This window comes from Mytilus edulis, chromosome 8, assembly GCF_963676685.1.
Source record: "Mytilus edulis chromosome 8, xbMytEdul2.2, whole genome shotgun sequence".
In the NCBI taxonomy this organism is placed as follows: Eukaryota; Metazoa; Mollusca; class Bivalvia; order Mytilida; family Mytilidae; genus Mytilus; species Mytilus edulis.
In genome coordinates this window covers 50,365,335-50,384,386 of record NC_092351.1, presented here as the reverse complement: position 1 = coordinate 50,384,386, position 19,052 = coordinate 50,365,335, and the positions used below count along the sequence as shown (strand labels likewise).

The window sequence follows — 19,052 nt, the reverse complement described above, 5'->3', positions numbered from 1 at the left end:
ATAATTGGTATTGAAACAATCATATGGTGGTGCATTCATTTTTGCTATGGCCATTTGAATGTACCCAATTCTGATGATTTTCTCATTTTTCATCAAATTTTATCCATTTTTGGGCTATTATCAGGAAAAAAAATCACAGTTTCACAATTACGTTTTTGTAAACTTTAATTTTTTTTTCATACTTTCAATAAAGATAGAGTGAACCAATCTGAATAGATCTAACTTTAAAAAAAATAGAAGTTGGTGTTAATATAAGAAAGTTTTATAAAATTTTATTGCTTTTTTTGTGTCAAATTGATCATTCTGTCAATTTTGTCAATTTTGGAATTTTCTCTTTTTTTAGAACACAAATCTTATTATTTCAACTTCTTTGTTATAAATGATTGAAAAAATACATATTTGAGAAATTTGAAAGAAGAAAAAAATATATGGGATGCACATGCTTCTGGTAAAATCATTTCTTGTACCCCCTACTATTTTCTCTAAATTTGCTGCTGTCTAGAATTTTTCCTGATCAGCCTTTCAAAGAATCACTATTAAAGGTTGTATTTCCCATTGTTGTTGCAGTCAACAGGACTCTCCACCAATTATAAAGAAGAGCCAGACTTCCATAAGAAATAAGAAGATGTGGTATGATTGCCAATGAGACAACTCTCCCAAAGAGACCAAATGACACAGAAATTAACAAGTATAGGTCACCATGCGGCCATCAACAATGAGCCAATCCCTTACAACATAGCTACAAAAGGCCCCAAAATGACTAATGTAAAACAATTCAAACGAAAAAACTAATGGCATAATTCATGTACAAAATAATGAACGAAAAACAAATATGTTACACGGCAACAAAAGACAACCACTGACTTACAGGCTCCTGGCTTGGGACATCACCACAACAAAGACACAAAGTACAGATCTGAGAGTACTCGCAGTACTGATCGCTAGTTCAAAGTCAATAAAAAATAATTTAAAAAAATATGCATCTTAGACAAAAATTTTTGAAATTTTTGAAAAGACTTCATATTATATTATATGATACTTCAATTGTACCTTCTATGAATAAAAAATAAAATAAGTAAATATTATTATTTGTTCTTATTTTGTTCATATTTTATAAGTTACATTGAATTTGATTAGTATAACCTTTGATTAACTGCAACACGCTATAAAAACAAAATAATTACTATAAAAACAGTTCCCAATTGTCCCACATTTAAACTTCCCAATTGTCCCATAAACATATTCCCGATTGTCCCACACAATTTCATTACCTTTTTACCTGTAATTTCAAAAAGTGGGACAATCGGGAAGACACCGTCTGAATATATTTCTTTAAAACAGTTCTAGTCATTTATGACATTCCTTGTTTATAAGTGTTCCAGTATTTAATAATTATACCATATTTTATGTCATAAATTGGATGACACTATATTAAGTTTCAGTTTTGGTTAAAAAGTTTTTTATCTGAAAATGCCTGTTCATTTGATGTTGGTTTTCAGCATGTCCAGTGTTTGTTGTTTTAAAATGTTGTTTTTTTTCTTCACAAGAAACTTGGTTTAGAGTAACTGCTTGTTTAAACTGTATTTTGGCTGATAAAATAAAATATTTTTCCTACCTACCGACCCTTCAGTCTGAAGGTACAGTCGGAAAACTGCAAACAAACATATTTTTAAGGTTGGCCTCAGTGTTATCATAATACAAGTTATATTAAGACTGCAAACAAATTCAATTAATAATAATTCCTTCCTCAGTGTTATCATAATACAAGTTATATTAAGACTGCAAACAAATTCAATTAATAATAATTCCTTCTTCAGTGTTATCATTACAAGTTATATTAAGACTGCAAATAAATATTAATGTAACCAGATGCTCCGCAGGGCGTAGCTTTATACCACCGCAGAGGTTGAACCCTGAATGGTTGGGGCAAGTATGGACACAACAGGGTTCGACACTAATGGTAGTCCGGTAGTCCGGTGCCCCCCTAAAATCTAGGAGGACTACCAAAACATGGTTAATCAGTAGTCCTGTGGACCACCTGGAAATTTGTATATGGTCTGGCTATTTCAATGCTAAAAATTGGCATAAAAGTCCTCCCAATTATTTTTACATTTTTCAAAGACAGTGATGGCATTTGGAAGAACGTAAATTTTATATTGTTATTATGAAAGCACTTTTGAGATCCAGATTTCTGATCAGAATCTTCACAGTGTTTGTAACACATGGGATTTTCAATGTAAAATGAAAATGTCTGATAACCAAAATGTGAAGAAACTGCAGAATAGACAGCAAAGGTCAGCAATAAAAACGTAGGTGCTGTTTTACTATAATGTATGCCCTGTAAATAATATTCAAAACTTTCTTAAAACTCTAATATGAGGCAGGCATTACCTGTAAATGGGGACGAAGTCTGTATGAATTATTATTTTGTAACTCAATTATTTGTCCAAAAAAAAGACACGGAAATACAGTAACGTTTCCGATTTTGGTTCTGTTGTTAGGGATTTTAGTTGTGACGTTATTTAAATTATGACGTCATATGCAATGTAAACAAGAAACGCTATCATTAGGTAACGTTTTTTCATATCAAGGAATTATTAAAAATGAAATAAGTATTGCGCGTTCCTTCCTATTTTATACTAGACTGATAAATATATATTTTACTCAAAGTTTCATACAAACGAGACCGGAAAAAGGAAGTATATTGTACATTTCTGCACAGGTCCGGGATTTCAAAACATGACATAAAAAAAATTGAACGATTTTGAGTTCATTAGTACAATGAAAAATTCGGGAAATTTTCCCGAATTTTTTTTTTTATTGAATTTTCTACTGTTATTGGGGACTTCGTCCCCATATTAATAACCTTTAAATTGTGACACATTTTTAATGTACATAGAAGTTATTATTATTATTTTTGCAGGGATTTAACTGTATATATTTTTTTTAATGTTATTTTTAAATAGTTATGTTTTCACTGAATAATTAATTATTATAAGGGTTTAACCAACCTTAATTTAGTAAGGTTGGTGTACTCCAACTATTGGAGGAAGTTATAGAGGAAAGAAGAAGAAGAAGGTGTCAGAGTTAAAAAAAAAAATACTTCCCAAATTTGGATAAAAAAATTATTACCCCCAAAAAAAGAAACAGGAAGAGGTAGTTTGAAAAAAAACCCAACAATATTTTTTGGTGGCTTTCTTATTAAAAAAAAACCATATATGCATGTCATTCAAAATGGTATTAAAGGCATTTTGTTTTAGCAACATATCCACTGAATTGCTTTCAACAGTGATGATGAAGTTGACCTCTAGTCCACAAATAAAGACATTGTATCACTACAAGAAAAATCTTATAAACTGTTTGAAGAATTAATGAAAACTTTGACTTATTTTTATCCTTTTTTTCTAAATAATCCTGGAATAAAAGGTCAAATAACTCCACCTAACAAGGCCTTAGAAATTGTCTCAGATTGCAGATTTTGCATTTCATTTTTCAAAATTTTCTGACGGTAAAAATTCAGGAGTAATAAAATTTATTCACTGAATGTCAACTTTAATTTATCTGAAAAAAAATTAAAAAATTTTTAAACTCAAATGAACATTTGTGTGCTTTTGAGGTGCTCAGATGGCAGGAAATTGCATCTTATTTCGAAAAATTTTCTTGGGGGGGCATGCCCCCAAACCCCCCTAGCTAGTTAGGGCCGCGTTGCGGCCCTCACCGGTGATAGAGGTGGACTACCAGGACTACCCAAATTTTTTTCTTGGTAGTCCTGTGGACTACATCACCTCTAATGTTAGTGTCAAACCCTGGACACAACATTCAAGCTGGATTCAACTCTAAATTTGGATTGTGATTAAATAGTTGACACAGCATAGGTTTCTGACACAGAATGAATGTGTTCTAATGAACTTAAAATTTTTGTTTTCTCTTAGAGCAATTCACTATGCTGTTGAATATTAATCCTCTCAAAAAAATGTTTGAAGAAATTTTCTTTTAATTTATGAAATTTCAAATGAGAAAAATTGAACCCATTTTTTTTTAATCACATCCCCCTTTCCCTTATTCCAAAACTAATCTCAATTAAAATTTCTAATGGAGTTTGCAACAATAACTACTCATTTAAATGCATCATAAAATATTAAGATGTAAAAAAAATGCTTGTTATCACTGAATGGTAAAGATTATTTTAATTTATCAGTTGGTAGTAAAAAGTGAACATACATTGTATATTGTATATAACAAAGATTTAAGTTGATTCTGGACAAAGAAAGATAACTCCAATTAAAAAAAAATCTTGCTATTGCACAATATTTTGCAGATATTTCTTGCTTACTATTCTGGACAAAGAAAGATAACTCTAATTAAAAAAAAAATTTGCTATTTCACAATATTGTGCAATTAGATATTTCTTGCCATTGTGCAATACTGTGCAATTGAAAAGACTTGCTATTGTACAATACTTAATATAATAATTTTAGATCCTGATTTGGACCAACTTGAAAACTGGGCCCATAATCAAAAATCTAAGTACATGTTTGGATTCAGCATATCAAAGAACCCCAAGATTTCAATTTTTGTTAAAATCAAACTAAGTTTAATTTTGGACCCTTTGGACTTTAATGTAGACCAATTTGAAAACATGACCAAACCAGATGCTCCGCAGGGCGTAGCTTTATACGACCGCAGAGGTTGAACCCTGAACGGTTAGGGCAAGTATGGACACAACATTCAAGCTGGATTCAGCTCTAAATTTGGATTGTGATTAAATAGTTGACACAGCATAGGTTTCTGACACAGAATGAATGTGTTCTAATGAACTTAAAATTTTTGTTTCTCTTAGAGCAATTCACTATGCTGTTGAATATTAATCCTCTCAAAAAAATGTTTGAAGAAATTTTCTTTTTTATTTATGAAATTTCAAATGAGAAAAATTGAACCCAATTTTTTTAATCACATCCCCCTTTCCCTTATTCCAAAACTAATCTCAATTAAAATTTCTAATGGAGTTTGCAACAATAACTACTCATTTAAATACATCATAAAATATTAAGATGTAAAAAAACTGCTTGTTATCACTGAATGGTAAAGATTATTTTAATTTATCAGTTGGTAGTAAAAAGTGAATATACATTGTATATTGTATATAACAAAGATTTAAGTTGATTCTGGACAAAGAAAGATAACTCCAATTAAAAAAAAATCTTGCTATTGCACAATATTTTGCAATTAGATATTTCTTGCTTACTATTCTGGAGAAAGAAAGATAACTCTAATTAAAAAAAAATTTGATATTTCACAATATTGTGCAATTAGATATTTCTTGCCATTGCGCAATACTGTGCAATTGAAAAGACTTGCTATTGCACAATACTTAATATAATAATTTTAGATCCTGATTTGGACCAACTTGAAAACTGGGCCCATAATAAAAAATCTAAGTACATTTTTGGATTCAGCATATCAAAGAACACCAAGATTTCAATTTTTGTTAAATCAGACTAAGTTTAATTTTGGACCCTTTGGACTTTAGTGTAGACCAATTTGAAAACATGACCAAAAATGAAGAATCTACATACACAGTTAGATTTGGTATATCAAAGAACCCCATTTATTCAATTTTTGATGAAATCAAACAAATTTTAATTTTGGACCCCGATTTGGACCAACTTGAAAACTGGGCCAATAATCAAGAATCTAAGTACATTTTTAGATTCAGCATATCAAAGAACCTAACTGATTCATTTTTTGTCAAAATCAAACTAAGTTTAATTTTGGACCCTTTGGACCTTAATGTAGACCAATTTGAAAACGGGACCAAAAGTTAAGAATCTACATACACAGTCATGACAGTTAGATTCAGCATATCAAAGAACCCCAATTATTCAATTTTGATGAAATCAAACAAAAGTTTAATTTTGGACCCTTTGGGCCCCTTATTATGTTGGGACCAAAACTCCCAAAATCAAACCCAACCTTTCTTTTATGGTCATAAACCTTGTGTTTAAATTTCATAGATTTCTATTTACTTATACTAACGTTATGGTGCGAAAACCAAGAAAAATGCTTATTTGGGTCCCTTTTTGGCCCCTAATTCCTAAACTGTTGGGACCTAAACTCCCAAAATCAATACCAACCTTCCTTTTGTAGTCATTAACATTGTGTTTAAATTTCATTGATTTCTATTTACTTAAACTAATGTTATTGTGCGAAAACCAAGAATAATGCTTATTTGGGCCCTTTTTTGGCCCCTAATTCCTAAACTGTTGAGACCAAAACTCCCAAAATCAATCCCAACCGTTCTTTTGTGGTCATAAACCTTGTGTCAAAATTTCATAGATTTCTATTAACTTAAACTAAAGTTATAGTGCGAAAACCAAGAAAATGCTTATTTGGGCCCTTTTTGGCCCCTAATTCCTAAAATATTGGGACCAAAACTCCCAAAATCAATACCAACCTTCCTTTTGTGGTCATAAACCTTGTGTTAAAATTTCATAGATTTCCATTCACTTTTACTAAAGTTAGAGTGCGAAAACTAAAAGTATTCGGACGCCGGACGACGACGACGACGCAGACGCCAACGTGATAGCAATATACGACGAAAATTTTTTCAAAATTTGCGGTCGTATAAAAATCATTACTAAATGATATTTCAATATTCATGATATTACATTATATGTTTTCGTATTGACTTGATAAAGTTTTGTAATTACTTAATATGGTTTTGACATAACTCGACATTTCACCATTATTTATTTTGATTTTGACATAAGGTAATGTGGTTTGAATATAACTTTATGTGTATATAACTTAACGTTATGTAGATTATTGCATTGAACATGATGCGGTTTTGTTATTTCGTAATTTTGATTTGCCAATTCTTTATATGGCTTTTACATAACGTAATGATGTTTCAAAATTTGACAATTTTACACTACATTATGTACATTATGTGTTTGTTTCAGTGTATGATGTGGTACTGCCATTCTTTGATGTGGTTATCACATAACTTGAAGTGGTGAAACCACATGACCATTTAGCAAAACATGTTCTTTTTTCTATCCAATTTATATATGTCGCTTGTGTATTTCGCTTTGGATGAGAAATGATATCCACTAAGTAAAAGTTAAAATTTAAGTCCAATTCAGTTGCTGTTTATAGTTTTTAGTACGAAAATGGGAAACGAAAATTCAGAAATAAGATACTAAGACATTTACAGTTATTCAGAAATAAGGGGGATATACCAAAACCACTCGGTCTTGTCGTTATTTTCCTTAGTTCTCAAATGGAAGTCGTATAATAATAAATGCGTAAAAAGGTTCTAAAGAACTCCGATATGTAACATTTGAAATTTATGAAAATCGAAAGGATGCTAAGAATAATGAATGTAAACAAATAATTAACATTGGTTAAAGATGCAGTTTCAAATTGGTAATTTGAGTTTTTTGGCTGAAACTATTAACGGTAGATAAAAATTGTGTTAGCACAGCTTTCAGCAAAATAAGATCTACAAATAAGTCAAAAGAGTATCAATACAGGAAGAAGGTTTTTATTTATTTTTGTACATGACGGACGGGCTTATACAAATGGATAAAATGTGTTTTCATGAACAACGACTGCTGGTACAGTATTGGTAATGTATAAACTTCTCATCTAACAGACATTATAGAAAAAACTGAATGTTGTGCATTCAACAAGTAAAACAATCCAAAAACGTTACATTGGTTATTTATCATGTTTATTGTATCGTCTTGATATCTATATTGATATTTTTTTTTTTAGATTTCCAAAGTAAATTTAATCTGACTATACTGACTATACATTTGGTGATTGCTAGTACTGGTATCATAAGCAAACTTAAATTCATATAGCACATGTACATGATGAATGATAGGAACAGTAAAATTGACATGTCTGAAAATGTATAGGAGCTTTACAGTGAGTGGTCCTAATTTATATAATATATATAGCAGGCTATACATGTATTTTCAACTTTTTTCAAATTATTTTTAATTATGGAATTTGCTGAATTTCTTGTGCCTTACATTTTTAATAAATTCCATGTTTGTTCTGTATTTTAATATTCTGTTCGGCAAACAACACTATCTTTTACAAAGAAGACAGCGCATATTAAATAGAATGCACTGCGCAACACAAAATACATTGTATAGAAAGTGTTGTGCACCGCTCAAAACAATATAATACAGATTAAAAAATTATAAGATTACATAATTAAACAAGAATGTGTCCACAATACACGGATGCCCCACTCGCACTATCATTTTCTATGTTTACTGGATCGTGAAATTGGAATGATCTTATCAAAGGGAACATGTATACTAAATTTCAAGTTGATTGGACTTCAACTTCATCAAAAACTACCTTGACCAAAAACTTTAACCTGAAGTGTAAAAGACGGACAAACGAACAGACAGACGGACGGACGGACGAATGAACGGACGCACAGACCAGAAAACATAATGCCCCTCTACTATCGTAGGTGGGGCATAAAAAATAATTCCAAGTTGAAATGATAGCCTGTTATATGTATGTTTATATGAAAATTATACTACCATTGTCAATATTTTGCATGTTTGCTGGTAATGACTGGGAATCAGGCTCAGCTTTAATGCTATCTAAAATGAATAAAAAAACAGAGAGTCAATATTAGTGAACAAATGCCTCAACGGCTGGCATGACTATATCTATCAAGATATATACAATTTGCTGTTTTTACGTATATAATTTATACCTGTCATTTTTTTGTATTTCTAAAGTTTTCCGTCATCTATTTGATTTTTCAAGATAATAAACAAGAATGTGTCCAAAGTACACAGATGCCCCACTTGTGCTATCCTTTTCCATGTTCCAATGACCGTGAAATTAGGTACTAATCTAATTTGGCATTAAAAAACTAGAGGCTCTAAAGAGCCTGTGTCGCTCACCTTGGTCTATGTGAATATTAAACAAAGGAAGCAGATTGAAAATTGACTACAAAGGTCAATAACTCCTACAGGGGTCAATTGACCATTTCGTTCATGTTGACTTATTTGTAGATCTTACTTTGCTGAACATTATTGCTGTTTACAGTTTACCTATATCTATAATAATATTCAATATAATAACCAAAAACAGCAAAATTTCCTTAAAATTACCAATTCAGGGGCCGCAACCCCAAAACAGGTTGTCCAATTCATCTGAAAATTTCAGGGCAGATAGATCTTGACCTGATTAACAATTTTACTTCATGTCAGATTTTCTCTAAATTATTTGGTTTTTGAGTTATAAGCCAAAAACTGCATTTTACCCCTATGTTCTATTTTTAGCCGTGGCGGCCATCTTGGTTTGATGGCCAGGTCACCGGACACATTTTTTAAACAAGAAACCCCAAAGATGATTGTGGCCAAGTTTGGATCAATTTGGCACAGCATTTCAGAGAAGAAGATTTTAGTAAAAGATATATAAAATTTACGAAAAATGGTTAAAAATTGACTTTAAAGGGCAATAACTCCTAAAGAGGTCAACTGACCATTTTGGTCATGTTGACTTATTTGTAAATCTGACCTTGCTGAACATTATTGCTGTTTACAGTTTACCTATATCTATAATAATATTCAATATAATAACCAAAAACAGCAAAATTTCCTTAAAATTACCAATTCAGGGGCCGCAACCCAAAAACAGGTTGTCCAATTCATCTGAAAATTTCAGGGCAGATAGATCTTCACCTGATTAACAATTTTACCCATGTCAGATTTGCTCTAAATGCTTTGGTTTTTGAGTTATAAGCCAAAAACTGCATTTTACCCCTATGTTCTATTTATAGCCATGGCGGTCATCTTGGTTAGTTGGCGGGGTCACCGGACACAATTTTTAAACTAGATACCCCAATGATGATTGTGGCCAAGTTTCAAATAATTTGGCCCAGCAGTTTCAGAGGAGAAGATTTTTCTAAAAGATTACTAAGATTTACGAAAAATGGTTAAAAATTGACTATAAAGGGCAATAACTCCTAAAGTGGTCAACTGATCATTTTGGTCATGTTGACTTATTTGTAGATCTTACTTTGCTGAACATTATTGCTTTTTACAGTTTATCTCTATCTGAAATAATATTCAAGATAATAACCAAAAACAACAAAATTTCCTTAAAATTACCAATTCAGGGGCAGCAACCTAACAACGGAATGTCAGATTCATCTGAAAATTTCAGGGCAGATAGATCTTAACCTGATTAACAATATTACCCCATGTCAGATTTGCCCTAAATGCTTTGGTTTTTGAGTTATAAGCCAAAAACTGCATTTTACCCCTATGTTCTATTTATAGCCATGGCGGCCATCTTGGTTAGTTGGCGGGGTCACCGGACACAATTTTTAAACTAGATACCCCAATGATGATTGTGGCCAAGTTTGGTTAAATTTGGCCTAGTAGTTTCAGAGGAGAAGATTTTTGTAAAAGTTAACGGCGGACGCAGGACGACGACGACGCCGGACGCCGGACGCCAAGTGATGAGAAAAGCTCACTTGGCCCTTTGGGCCAGGTGAGCTAAAAAGTAAAATCACAAAAATACTGAACTCAGAGGAAAATCAATTTGGAAAGTCCATAATCACATGGCAAAATCAAAAAACAAAACGCATCAAAAACGAATGGACAAGAACTGTCATATTCCTGACTTGGTACAGGCATTTTCAAATGTAGAAAATGGTGGATTAAACCTGGTTCTATAGCGCTAACCCTCTCACTTTAATAACAGAAAATTAGAAAGATTATACTGCAGGGAACATATGTACTAAGTTTCAAGTTGATTGGACTTAAATTTCATCAAAAACTACATTGACCAAAAACTTTAACCTGAAACTCCCACTTTCATTTTTTATGTTTAGTTGACCGTAAAATTGGGGTCAAAAGTCTAATTTGGCTTTAAAATTAGAAAGATCTTATCATAAGCAACACGTGTACTAAGTTTCAAGTTGATTGGATTTCAGCTTCATCAAAAGCTACCTTGACCAAAACTTAAAACACTAAACCTGAACGAATGCACAGACGAAGGGACGGACAGAAGAACGGAGCCACAGACCAGAAACATAATGCCCCTCTACTATCGTAGGTGGGGCATAACAAAAATGAAAGAAATGGTAAAATTTGATCATCTTCTTTTCGTTGTCATGTTTGCTATTATTATTGGTAAGCGAGGTCATTTTTTGTGATCAAGTTTGATTAAAGGCCATATATTGTTTCAGAGATGTATAAAAATTAACAGACGACAGAAACTGGTGTCAAGTGTTAAAAATCTCTTTTGGCCATGGCTTAGTTGATTTAAAAACATATTTGTTTTGATATGCTTATATGAGCGACCCGAAGGATGCCGCACATGGAGCTGGAGCAACATAGATGAATTGTAACCAGGCTAAACTTCCATCTCTACTTCTACCAATCCTCATTTTTCAGTGGTATTTGAATTTTATATCCGATATCTCAGTTAACTGGAAGTCTCCCATGGCAGGACATACATACTGAAGTTAATGCTGATTTATTTTCGTTCTAAACATAAAATATTTGCAACCTGATGTTAAACAAAGAACAATCAGTCAATACAAGATTGAAGTCTATGTCTAACCAAAAGTTGTCTGACGCAGACTTGGGTCCAATTACATGTCAAAGAACTTAATTACATTTCAATTACATTTATTTTTAAATGTAATTATTGAAATCACAACAACATTGTTTTTAAAATGTAATTAATTAAAATTTTAAGGATGGCAACATGCTAGAAGGAAACAGTTATACATGCATTAAATACCAGTGAAAAAAATTGTACAAACTTTGTTTATTTCAAATTTCTAATATCATTGTAACATTTAATAAGAGCTTAGTTATCTTCAAACCGGTTGTTGGCATGTTACTGGTTTTGATCTTTTCCTATCATTCTCGATGACACTTTTCAAAACCCAAATGAGGGATTTTCCTTGATTTTGATATGACGAAAGTATAATCTTACGATCAGTTTGATTAAGGTCTGGAGCTGGAATGTCAGTAATTGTTAGAAGTTGTTTGTTAATCTACTTTCTTCTTTTTTCCTATTCTAAAATCCGACTTTGACTTCTTTTAAACTAAGTTTTTTCTTTGCATTTTACTGTGTATCTTATAATTCCACACTGGCCAAATAAATAGGGGAAGGGTTGAAATATCAAAAACATATTGAATCCAACCTCATTTTTTTTTACTGTTCCAAGTTAAAAAACTGTGACAATTGCTAGCCATGTTGTGTAATTTTTGGTTTTAATATAAGTTCATTTATATGTTTCAGAGTAAACTGTGGCATCCATTTCGATCAACATGAGGAACTTAAATTCACATTATGTAATACAATCCATCTGAGGCCCGCCTTCAGATGAGTTTTTTTCTCACTGCGTTAAAGATACAGTGGTAGCTTGATGCTGTTACATGCTCATTTGTTCGGTTGTTGTCTCTTTGACATATTTCTCGTTACCAGTCTCAATTTAACTGCAAAGATCAAAAACCACCAAATTCCCACGTGTATAAATAAGTGGTCGTCAGTGGTGCTATTATCAAAACCAAATCCAATAAGAAAATCACCCAGCATTCAAATAATTTTATAATTCTTCATCAAAACAGAAAATCACCATATCATTTACATTTCTTTGACTCATAGTATCGTAGCAACTGTAATAAGTAGCAGTCACGTTTTATAATCACTAATTAAACATGGAACATATTTCGTTGGTGAAGTTTCAAAATGAAGTGTATATATACGTTTAACATGATGTATGGTAGCAAACCACAGAGCTAATTATAGTAATCTCAAAATGTGTAATTTATTTATCTAATTGCGATGATTGTTTTGAAAACATTATAAAAGTACATACCTAAGTGTTTCATTCTGTTTGAATAATCTTTTTGGATCAGTAGCACTACCACACAACTTACTGATAATAAATGAACCACATTATATATGTTGATTATATTCATAATGCATATCACATACATATGTATTCAATAGTATGAGCACCACAAACTTATACCTTTATTATGTTTTTTTAAATTTTTTTCACATATTATTGTAAATAAAATGCTTCGCTGAGCACAGCCTGATGCGACTGCTTAGGTCAAACCCTGAACATTGTGATTAAATTTGCGACATAATAAAGGTTTCTGACACAAAAAAAGTGTGGTCAAAAATCTTACAAATCTATTGTGCAATTCTGTGCATTTGAAGGTTTCTCCTTCCTTCTTGAAACTTTTCAAAAATTTGAAATTTGAAAATTGTCGAAAAAACATATGAATCCTTTTAAAAATTGGACCCCCCTTCCCAACTTTTTGGTCCCTCCTCGGAGCAATTTCCCTCAAACTCAATTCCAGCCTTGTTTTGTAGTATCGAACCTTGTAGTACAACTTCAAAAAGATCTATACACTTAAACACAAGTTATTATCCGGAAACTACAAAATGTTTCTTTTGGGTATTTTTTTACACCTTTTTCTATCTTATTTAGGACAATTACCCACAAACTTAATCCAATACTTCACTATGTGATATAATACATGTTGGTACAATGTCAGAGAGATCCGTACACTCACACACAATTCATTGTCCGGAAACAACAAAATATGCTTTTGGTTTTGGCCCCTTTTCTGGTCTTTAATTCCTAAACTATTAGTACCATAACACGAACAATTAATCACAACCATCTGCTTGTAGTATTTATCATTGTGGTAAAATTTCAAAGCAATCGAAAAAAAATCCAAACTAATACACAAGTTATTATCCCAAAACTAGAAAAGACTTTATTCCTAAACGGTTGGGACCATCATCTCCAAAATCAATTCAAACGTTTCTTTTGTGGTATTAAACCTTCTTCGACAATTTTTTTAGAGAGCCATTCACTCAAACTTAAGTTATTGTCTGGAAACCATGTGTCTTTGGACGACAACCCAGACGACGACATCATACCATAATACGATAAAAAAATGTTTGCGGTCGTATAAATATGTTATTTTTAATGCAAGAAAGAGGTTAAACTAGCTATTAAACCAGGTTGAATCACATTTTATTTACGGCAGATTTTACAATAAGAAGGAATTATTGTTTTTTGTATCCATCAAAAAAGCAATTGCTGAAACTGTGAAACAGACTGTGTAATGGAGTAATGCATTATGTTATTGAATAAAATGTGTCTTTCTGAGTAAATAAAAATAAAAATTACTCTGTGTTTGTGTTTTATGTTAGAATTAGAGGGTTTTCAATTTCAAAATATTGGACATGGAATAGACATCATGACCTACTTTACTGACATCCAGCTTATTTGGAGTGGAATTTTGAAGTATTATTTATAAGTGGAGCCTAATAACATGGACTTATATTTTAATAAAAAGTCTTCTTTTGTGTTTTAATCATAACTTTAAGGCAGATTTTTATTGGTAAAGGCTAAAAAAGGTAATTTAATAATATTGTTGCTAACGTCACGTCTTTTCCGTCCATTGTGGTATGTCACGATCGCAATTTTCTTGTTAGTTCTCAGACAGCCCATTGTAGTTATTTTTATCCCGGGTTTTATAAATAATTGAAAATAGCAATCATATTAAATTTGGATGACGTAAGGGGGTCAAAGGACTTGAGGAATCAATATCATTGGCTGTTTTATTTTTTGCGAACGTTACTGTTCGAGGTTTCCGTCCAAATCAGTGTCACGTGAGCAACATATATTTATATCTGTAACTCTCCTGTATAGGAGTTACGATATCGCCCTTTGCAGAAATAGATTCGGAGTCAGTTCCTTCACATGATGGGGAAGCAAAGAAGGTAAGTTGTATGTAATATCGTTACAAGAGGACCTTAAATGTATTCCGTCCATCAAAAAGACGTTCGCAACAAAACATAATGTCATGATAGTAGATGTTGCTAATGTTACTATTCCGAATTGGTTTCTTGTGTATTCATTTGATATAAAGTACACCTGCAAATGACATTCTGTATATTTAGAAATTCTAAACCAGACTGTACAATTTTATTACTCCAGGCATATTTTAAACATCACTGTGTGCATACATTTTAACTTTTAAAGATGTTGTTGCTCATGTGACATGTCCAAATGTCGCTAACGTTACTAATTTTTTGGTTTCTTGTGTATTCATTTGATATAAAGTACACCTGCAAATGACATTCTGTATATTTAGAAATTCTAAACCAGACTGTACAATTTTATTACTCCAGGCATATATTAAACATCACTGTGTGCATACATTTTAACTTTTAAAGATGTTGTTGCTCATGTGACATGTCCAAATGTCGCTAACGTTACTCATTTTTGTCTCCGTCACATTAGCAACATGAAAGTAGGAGACAGAACACAATACTGTAAAATCTGCCTTACACAGGAAAGCCTGTACCAAATGAGGAATATTGATTTAATAATTGATGTCTTAAAACACTTTAACCACATACTGAATCTAAACGACAGAATCAAGGATTTCTATGTCTTGCTTTCGAGAAAATAAATTTCGACAGCTGGACATTAAATGACCTTTAGCATATAACATATGCAGTACAAATTTTAATATATATGAAAACCTTAGCTTGATCACTCATCCCTAAAATTAGTTTACTGTCTGGTTATTAAATCCTGCATGAGTCGCATACAGATACCATTTAATTGATTCAACCAAATATAGATGGTATATCACTACAAAACATGGGCAGATCACTATACATAGATATTTAAACAGTTAACCAAGAAAAGTAAGGTAAAGGTTAAAATAAATATGCCTGACAAAATGTTTGTTCAATTATACATACAAGTCTCTCACAATGAACTATGTAATACTCGTCGCAGATGAAAAGTGTATTAAACTATTACTTACTTAATATGTATACTGAGATAATGAGAACTAATACCAGAACTACAACACGTACACACTGTATATTTGCTGAAGAAAAAAAACACAATTGGTTATATTTAGAGACATATTTTGTGTACAGAACACGATGTAAATACAAAATTTCATTGTGGAAATCGATCTTTATCTTCATTTAAAAGCAATATCAAGTCTAGTTGTTCTAATATTGCACCAGTCAAGCTTATGATATATTAAGGAACATGGAGATTAGATACTTGCACCATATTAGTGTTTGAAATCATTTAAAACTTCCTAATATATATCACTTACTTGCATTTGATATACATTGTATAGGTTGGTTTAACAAGCTGGATAAAATTTGATAACACACATCAGTCAGTAAAGGTTATTATTAACTAAAGGCTCTATAGAAACAGCCTGTGTCGCTCCCCTAGGTATATGTGCATATTAAACAGAATACACGCATTAATTTATGAAAAAAAGGTGTTTCGGTGATGGTGATGTGTGTGTAGATCTTACTTTACTAAACATAATAAAATTATTGCTATTTTAAAAAATCATCTCTGTCAATAATGAACTTGGCCAAGTAGTTTCAGACGAAAATATTTTGCAAAAATTGACAAAAATTGACAAAATGTACGAACATTGTTAAAAAATGATTATAAATAACATTATCTCATTAAGGGTCAATTTACCGTTTTGGTCATGTTGACTTATTTATAGATATAATCTAAATGCTTTGGTTTCAGAGATATCAGCCAAAAACTGCATTTTACCCCTATGTTCTATGTTTAGCCATGTTGCCATCTTAGTTCGCGTGCAGGGTAATCCGACACATTTTTAAACTAGTTACCCTAATGATGATTGTGGCCAAGTTTGATTAAATCTGGCCCAGTTGTATCAGAGGAGAAGAACTTTGTAAAAGTTAACGACGGACCACGGCCGACAGACGACATACGACAAGTAATGAAAAAAGCGCACTTGGCCATTTGGGCCAGGTTAGCTAAAAATCAAAATTTAGCTCAGGTCAATAGATATAAACACTTCACCATAGTTTCATGTAAATTGGTAAATTATGTTCTTCGACATGTTGACAACGAACTGAAAGAAAGATATGAAAAAGTCACTCAACAAAAGGAATATATGTACAAGGAACACAAGGTCAAGCTCTAACAATACATAAAAATGTCACAGTCAACAGTGAGTAAATGAATCAAAATGTAAATTGACGCATTTGTTTTAAAGCTTAGTTTTCCAGCTTTTTGAGTAACAATTAAGTATAATTGTTAACATTATAAGCACAAAATGTACATATTAACTTAATAAGTTACAACCTACCTATAACTAGTACATAAGACTCCAATGATGAATTGTTAGTTGATAATAATATTTCAGAATCTTTGGGTAACCTGACAAAAAAGGAAGACAAATGAAAAACATTAACATCGAAAAACAAGTTATGATGGTACATTTCTGTATTGTTTATGAAATAATAAGAGAAAATCCTAACGACAACGAATATATTTGTTTAGGGGCCAGCTGAAGGACGCCTCCGGGTGCGGGAATTTCTCGTAACATTAAAGACCTGTTGGTGACCTTCTGCTGTTGTTTTTTTATTTGGTCGGGTTGTTGTCTTTTTGACATACAGTTGGGTGCAGACCAAGCATTACATAAAGTAAACGCAAGTTAACGCCGCGTGCACATATTTCGTTAGTTAACTTCAAATTTCCCGTTTACAAGTAAACGCCCGTTTACTATAATTACGTTAACGCGGTCGAAATGGAAATTTCTAATGTCTACCCGAGTAAACGGGCGTTTACTTTGTTTCCGTTTAGTCAGTAATAAACGGGCGTTTACTTCAGAATTCGTTAAATTTATTTTTACGTGCACTTAAAAGTAAACGGGCGTCTACTACAAATTTTAAAAGTGTATTTTTACGTGCACTTGAAAGTAAACGCGCGTTTACTTTTCGCGTTAACTGATTGGCTAAATTTAGAAATAAACTTCAAGTTCATTTGTACATTTATTTTATAAAAACGACCTTTAGTCTTTGTATTTTACGTATATGTGATTAAACCAGAACAATTCAAAAACTCTTTTAATTCGAATATAAATTTTTTTCAATTACACACAATCAGTTCCATTAAGTCCATTATTTTTACTGATTAGCAGATTTTCTATATTTTCTTTTCAAAAGTTACATGTACAAATATCGTAACGGAAAGAAAGGTTATTCGAGGCATCAGAAAAATATTTTTATATGATGGGATATAAACATCATGGTTTACGTTGTTTCTTTCCCCATTTTTAATTGTCTCTTCGAATTCCTAACTATAACTCGGTGCATTTAATACATAATTTTTAATCGAAATTCCCCTCGTTTGTCTCGGATAAACATGATTTAAGATTCTGTTTTGACAAATTATCAAACGTAAATTGTACAGGGATATTTATAAAGTGTAACATAAGTATGTACGTCATTTGTACCATTCCGTCAATTTAAATGTTCAAATATTGCTATCCTTTACATGGATATATAACTCATTTTCTATTCAGCTATATAGAGTGCTAATATGGTCTGTGTTGGTTGTTGCGGACAAATAATTTTATAATACGAGTCAGTCGTATGAAAACGCCTAAAATTTGTTTCAATTCAATATTTTGAATAAAAAAAGTACATGGTGGAACTCTAAATTGACATGATTGATGCAAACAAATTTTTTTAGTCATAATATTCAAATATTGCTACCTTTCAGTTTTATATAATACAATCAATCCTTAAATGAAAATATAACTCATTTACTATGCAGCTATATAGAGTTACATAAAAAAAGTGCTAATATGGTCAGTTATGGTTGTTGCGGACAAATAATTTTATAAAACAAGTCAGTCTGAGGTATGAAAACTACTGAATTTTGTTTACGATTCAATATTTTGAAGAAAAAAAGGACATGCTGGCACTCTAAATTGATGCGAACAAAATTGTTTTGTCATACTATTCAAATATTGCTACCTTTTATACTACATTTGTACTATACAATCAATTCTTACATGAAAATATAACTCATTTACTATGTGACTATATAGATTTACATAATAAAATGCTAATATGGTCAGTTTTGGTTGTTGCAAAACAAATAATGTTATTATATGAGTCAGTCTGAGGTATGAAAACTACTG

The 19,052-nt window shown here is 31.7% G+C and overlaps 1 protein-coding gene across 1 annotated transcript in view; it reads right to left on the bottom strand.

Moving 5' to 3' along the window:
- LOC139484171 (uncharacterized) overlaps nt 1-19,052 on the bottom strand; it is a 78,882-nt gene that overhangs the window by 29,130 nt on the left and 30,700 nt on the right. The window contains exons 6-9 of the mRNA XM_071267903.1: nt 17,211-17,281; nt 15,876-15,941; nt 12,887-12,946; nt 8,571-8,633 (exon numbers count right to left, since the gene is read on the bottom strand). Coding sequence (XP_071124004.1) covers nt 8,571-8,633; nt 12,887-12,946; nt 15,876-15,941; nt 17,211-17,281 — 260 coding nt within the window. The remainder of the gene's footprint in view (nt 1-8,570; nt 8,634-12,886; nt 12,947-15,875; nt 15,942-17,210; nt 17,282-19,052) is intronic.